General features: G+C 33.7%; 1 protein-coding gene across 1 annotated transcript in view; it reads right to left on the reverse strand.

Annotated features, from left to right (window-relative positions):
- Positions 1–5,852, reverse strand: part of LOC106476010 (phosphorylated CTD-interacting factor 1-like) — a gene marked incomplete at its 5' end in the record, with an annotated part of 21,814 nt that extends 15,962 nt beyond the window's left edge. The window contains 4 exons of the mRNA XM_013936684.2: positions 1,210–1,282; positions 1,892–1,978; positions 2,435–2,534; positions 5,621–5,852. Of these exons, the coding sequence (XP_013792138.1) occupies positions 1,210–1,282; positions 1,892–1,978; positions 2,435–2,534; positions 5,621–5,852 (492 nt within the window). The remainder of the gene's footprint in view (positions 1–1,209; positions 1,283–1,891; positions 1,979–2,434; positions 2,535–5,620) is intronic.
- Between the last annotated feature and the right edge of the window lie 492 nt (positions 5,853–6,344).

Here is a 6,344-nt window from a genome sequence, read left to right on the forward strand (position 1 = left end):
CCCGTATTGAAAGAGTTAATGGTTCTATAACAGGTATGTGGCCACATAGTAATGGTGAAATTACAATTTTTCAGGTATGTTTGTCATGAAAAGCTATTAAATTTGGTTGGAAACTTCAACCCGTTGTTTATTTTCTCACTAACAAGACCAAGAGATATGCCCAGCTTTATCACATAGGCTTTTGTATTGTAGCTAATGCTTTCAGTTTGTAAGTTAAGGTACTGATCCAGATTGACTTTGAATGATGTTTTATAGACTACCAGTGTCTTAAAAGTTGTGATGTGCCAGCATTTCTACATCCATGATGATCAATGATGTCTCCCTTTTTCTTCCACTCAATACAGAATAAACTAAGATCAATTTTCTATCACTTAACTGTTCAAATGCTTATTTATGGATTGGTAACTTGCATGAGGTTGAAAAATAATGAAAAATTAACATCTTAATATTAGAATAAACAACCTTATAACACCATATTTGTTCTTTTTCTTTAATTAGACATTCAGTGTTTCACTTTACAGCTTCTTCAGGAGCATTCCACTAAAACAAACTGTAACAAACAGTACAAAGCTTCAAAAATAACAAACTTGTTGTTAGAAGGTTGTTTATTTCTAGCATTAAAATGTCTTTTATACTCCAATATGAACTACAGAAATTAAAAAAATTAACATATAATTCAAAATGACTGAAGTACATCTAATACTTACAAAAACGTCTTTTGAAAAAGTTTGAAATCATATCAGGACAAATACCCAGTCCTGTTCAACGAAATTTTTAAATAAAATACTTGAGAACAGGGGCATCATTTCACAAAAAGCTCAGGGTGGTGGTGGTTAAAGAAGGTTGACCCTGTCACGCCCCCAATTCAGCCTGGTAGCCCTACAGTATGGTGTACTTGCATACATGTGTCAATGTAGCCTGACTAGAAATGTTTCGCAGCAACTGCCATTTACCCCCTCAGAACTTGGGGTGCTCCAACCATCCCTCAATGAACTGTCACTAGTTTGACCAGAATCATCTATATAATCAAATTCAGTGTCTGTGTGTGTCACATAACTCCTCCTCAACTGCTGGTCGTATCAACTTTTAATTGGTAATGAACAACTTGTTTAAGTCCCGAGGTTTGCACAAATGTGAAATTTTTTACTACGCCCCTTGGTGATACCAGGGATTTCATGAAAAACCCTTCTCCTAAGCTACTGGACTCACCAACTTTTAAATGGATGTCAAACAAACTCTCTTGGCCCTGAGTTTTGCACAAAAATACTTTTAAGGGGATTCCCTGAAGTGGACCCCAAATTTGGCATTGATATACATAACAGCATGTAAATTAGTAGGCCTACTAATTACCATTTGTAACTTAGTTAAAGAAATTAATTTTGCTTTACAGAGGCAATGATCATTAAGCTGAAAATGTGCAAAATAGCAGTTAAAGTATTAAACTTGCATTATAGCGGTCCTGTTAGTGTGGGCCATAGGCCCACAAGTTCACAAAGTGATACCAAATGAATCCTAACAGCCCCGAGGTTTGTACAAAGGTAAAACTTTTCATTCAACCCCTTGGTAGCTCAAGCATTAAATTTACATTATAGTGGCCCTGTAAATGCAGGTCTATGGCCCACAGGTTCGCTAGCCAATAAATATATGTGATGTGATGTGTGTGTGTGTGTTTGTAGAGTCCCACAATGTTCAAGAGCTTTACACTTTACCAGATATTATTGGTATAGGGTCGAAATGTCTACAGTTATCCTTAATATTCTAAATAAATTACGGTATATTTTGTAATGGCTTAAACAGAACAGTAAAATATTACGATACTATGGACAGTTGAAACTATTTTACCCAAAAGTAACTCACGTAACACAAATACTAATCAGCCGATATGCTACACCGTTTTGGTACAAATTCCTTCTACCGAGGATTTAGCTGCTTCCACTAAGTGGGGCTGACACTGTTGTCTCAGGTGTGCTAATCTCTCCTAAACGTACCAACCAAAACAGAATGTTAGAATACCCATGAACATAAAGAACTAGGTCTCGCTTTTGTACAGCAACACCTTAATCTTTCCTATTTTCTGTTCAAACAACTAAGAAGTGAACAAAATGTATGTATAAGATTAGGAATTGGTAAGATTACAGCTGAATAAAACTCAGTGAAAAAAAATGTAGACAAATGTTTGAAATTTAAATTCCAAAGATTCTTTCGTACAACAGAACTTTAAAAAAAGCATACTACTACTGTATTTTAATGTTATTATATAATAATACTCAAGAAAAACCCTAGACAGAACTACCAATAGGTAAATAAATGTAAAGTGTAATAAACAGAAGCTAAAAACACACAATAAAATATTCTATGGTTAGTAAGTTGCCTCCAGATAAAAGATTCATGCAAATATTCAGTGTTAATGTAAAAAAATGCTCATTATTCTCACCAGATAATCATCATACGATGCATTAAGAGTCCGCCTGATCCACTGGAAAGCATCTTCTGCATTCCATTTAACGATTTTCCTGTTCTCAGATGAGGCATTTCTGTATGAACAAGTGTAAAGAAACTAAACAATGCTTAAGGTAATTTATCACGCTTTGGTAAAAACGTTTTTAAATATTCTGAAGAATTGGTTTGTTCTGGGCTTTTATATAACAATACGAGCAACAAGTCAAGCATGGAAGGGTGTACTGTTATAGAACCAAAGAACTCACCACTTTCAGTTGTTATAACAAAAAGGTTGCATAAAAAAACACCCTAAGCCAATGACTAAAAAACACAAGGATGTTATTGGTTTTTAAACATTTTGTCTTGAGGATATTTCTCAAAAGCTGAAATGGTCAAATTAGGCAAAAAAAAAGGCCACTTATCTCCATCAATTACATTATATAAATGTTTACAGGGGCAGGAAATCAACCTAGTCAGCATGCTAACTGGAGTCCTACATATTAGTGCAGTCAGCATGCTAACTGGAGTCATACGTATTAGGGCAATGAGCCTCCTAACTAAAGTTGTACATATCAGGGCAATGAGCATGCTAACTGGAGTCATAGCATGCTGACTACCCTAATATGTACAACTCCAGCTAGCATGCTCATTGCCCTAATACATATGATTCCAGTTAGCATACTCATTGCCCTATATGTACGACTCCAGTTAGCATGCTCATTGCCCTAATATGTATGACTCCAGTTAGCATGCTCATTGCCCTGATATGTGTATACATTGTGGTTCTTCTAAGTTTTTCTTTCAAAATCTTCCTAATATGTACAACTCCAGTTAGCATGCTGACTACCCTAATATGTACAACTCCAGTTAGCATGCTGACTACCCTAATACGTACAACTCCAGTTAGCATGCTGACTACCCTAATATGTACAACTCCAGTTAGCATGCTGACTACCCTAATACGTACAACTCCAGTTAGCATGCTGACTACCCTAATACGTACAACTCCAGTTAGCATGCTGACTACCCTAATATGTACAACTCCAGTTAGCATGCTGACTACCCTAATATGAACAACTCCAGCTAGCATGCTCGTTGCCCTAATACATATGATTTCAGTTAGCATACTCATTGCCCTAATATGTACGACTCCAGTTAGCATGCTCATTGCCCTAATATGTATGACTCCAGTTAAAACATGACTTTTTGATAAATATATCTGAATATCACGATTGACAAGTTGGAAATTAAAGAAGATATAAAATTACTTTCTATCAAAAGGTTATACAAAAAACTGTGTTAGGATCATCAGGAAACTGTGTAAGGTACTTAAATATATTAACAAGTTGGGCACTGAAAACCATAATAGGGAAGACAGAAATTCTGTAAGGGAGAATTCAGAACATGAATGCATCATGTGACACAGAGAAGTGAAGACTGAGAAATTATTTTAATATTTACTTTTAAAATTAGGCCAATTGTATTGACAAACATTGATGATAAAGGTATTTCATTAAATTTTGAAGGTAACTGTAAAAGTACGTATCTTGTGCACTTTGACCTAGCCGAATGCAAAGGAATAAAAAGAGATATATGAACGTGAAATTTAGAACAAGTTTTGAACATTCTCTGAGGTTCAGGCTTTCTGAAAGCTTATATTAGTAAAAACTGGGTTTTGATACCAGTGGTGGGCACAGCACAGATAGCCCATTTTGTAGCTTTGTGCTAAACTACAAGGATTTCACTTCCTAATCATATAATTGGACACAAGTTACAGATACTGACAAGCCAGAATATAAAACTTGAACCTCATATCTTCTTGATTTTACCAAGATATCAATGTATTTGTCAAACCCCTCTGTGAAGCATCTCCTGTTTTATCATAGAATTTAAAGAAGTTATCTAAATGTAGTCTATTACGATAGACATGCTTACAACCGAGAGAAAGAGCATTTTTTCCTCTACAAAACTTATGCTATGGTTATTTCATTTTGGAAAGCATAGTATATTTTATATTCTGCAATTGTTGTTGTTCTGTTCTGAGCAGCCAACAGAATTTGTTAACCTATTTATACCTTGGTTAGAAAGCCAGTTAAATTATAGTAGTTTTGCACAAAAAATACGTCAGGTACTAGAATAGAATGTTCCAAAACTACTATAATTTAACTGGCTTTCTAACCAAGGTATAAATAGTTAACACAAAACTACTATAATTTAACTGGCTTTCTAACCAAGGTATAAATAGGTTAACACAAAACTACTATAATTTAACTGGCTTTCTAACCAAGGTATAAATAGGTTAACATTCTAAAATGTATAACTGAGATCTAAATTTTCCTCCAAACAACTAAGTTAGTGAGTAAAAGTAGGGCTAATGTGTCATGGGATCAACAGCAAGGCCTGGGTTCAGATATAAGTGCTAGATTTATTGTTTTTATGGGTAAATTTTATATATTTTAAACAAAAGTAATTAAAATGTAAAAAATCAGAAACTTCTTAGGTTAGATAACAAACTTATATTAACAATTACAACCAAATCTTGCAGTAAACACATGTTTATTTACACAACGGGAAAACTCTTTCTGTGATTTATTGCTTTTCAAGCAGAGAGAGGTCCAAAAGAACAGTAACAATGAAATAAATAAAAACAATGCAATTAATGCAATTGATGATTTTGATACAGTTAGTGTTAGGTATTGAAAATAGCAAATAAAATATCAAATTTTACACCCACAAAAAAAAAAACGACAGAAAAATTTTGATGGTCATTTAAAACGTTCTAGAAGTCGTGCAAGAGAAACAATAAAAGTGTAAAATGAAAAAAGTATTTTTATTCTTAGCATGAAAATTACCTTTCACTCAGACGGACTCAGCAAAGGCTCCAGAAATTCAGAGACATTTCTTCGGTAAAAATACTTTATTAAAAATTTAGATTTTCTGTGTACAATAGACTTGTAATATGTAATAAATTCAGAATTATAGTAAACATTACTATGTATAAATTCACAGATATGGGATCAATAAATTGGTCTAGACTGTATTCATAGGGTTAACAAAGACAATATTTATATCTCTTGAAAGTCCTACCTGACTGACTTGAAAATAGGGATTTTTTGTTTACTAATTTAGATTCTGGTTAAAGACAATCTTACAGATAAGAACAGGAAAAGAAGATACAAACCGTGACTCAATCATTTTCTTAGCAGCTTCTGCATATTTAGATAACTGTTTACGGGCATCACCAGAGAATTTTGGGCGGACCAACTTTATGGGAATATCATTCATTATCTCTCGATACATGGTGTAGGAAACTTCAGGTTGACAGTTGCTTGGAAGTAATGGATCATTACCCTTGTCAATTACCTTCCTTTCCATCAACCACCGGTTGAGAGATTCCTTCGGTGCATCAATACCTGGATGTTTATTTCATACTTAATAAACATACTGATAATACATTCAGACTTTTTGAAAATAGGAAATTTTTCTGTAAATGTTGATATTAACAACAGCAAACTCGAGAAAGGTTTCAACAGAAAGCAGATATGGAAAAGATATAATCTGCACCACCTTACAGTAAATGGAGTGAAGACTTCTTTCCCGCATATAATGAATATCTTCCACACACACTTAAAAAGAAGAATCCTCGTGAGAAAACAGCAACGAACCGATGTCAAGGAATATTCTATTCCAGAGTCAAATAAATATTCTATTCAAGAGTTGAAACCTGATTTATATAAATATTCTATTTAAGGGTTGAAACCAGATTTATATAAATATCTTATTTAAGGGTTGAAACTTGAGTTATATAAATATTCTATTCAAGAGTTGAAATCTGAGTTATATAAATATTCTATTCAAGAGTTGAAACCCGAGTTATATAAATATTCTATTCAAGAGTTGAAACT

This window comes from Limulus polyphemus, unplaced genomic scaffold (assembly GCF_000517525.1).
Source record: "Limulus polyphemus unplaced genomic scaffold, Limulus_polyphemus-2.1.2 Scaffold9627, whole genome shotgun sequence".
Taxonomy (NCBI): Eukaryota; Metazoa; Arthropoda; class Merostomata; order Xiphosura; family Limulidae; genus Limulus; species Limulus polyphemus.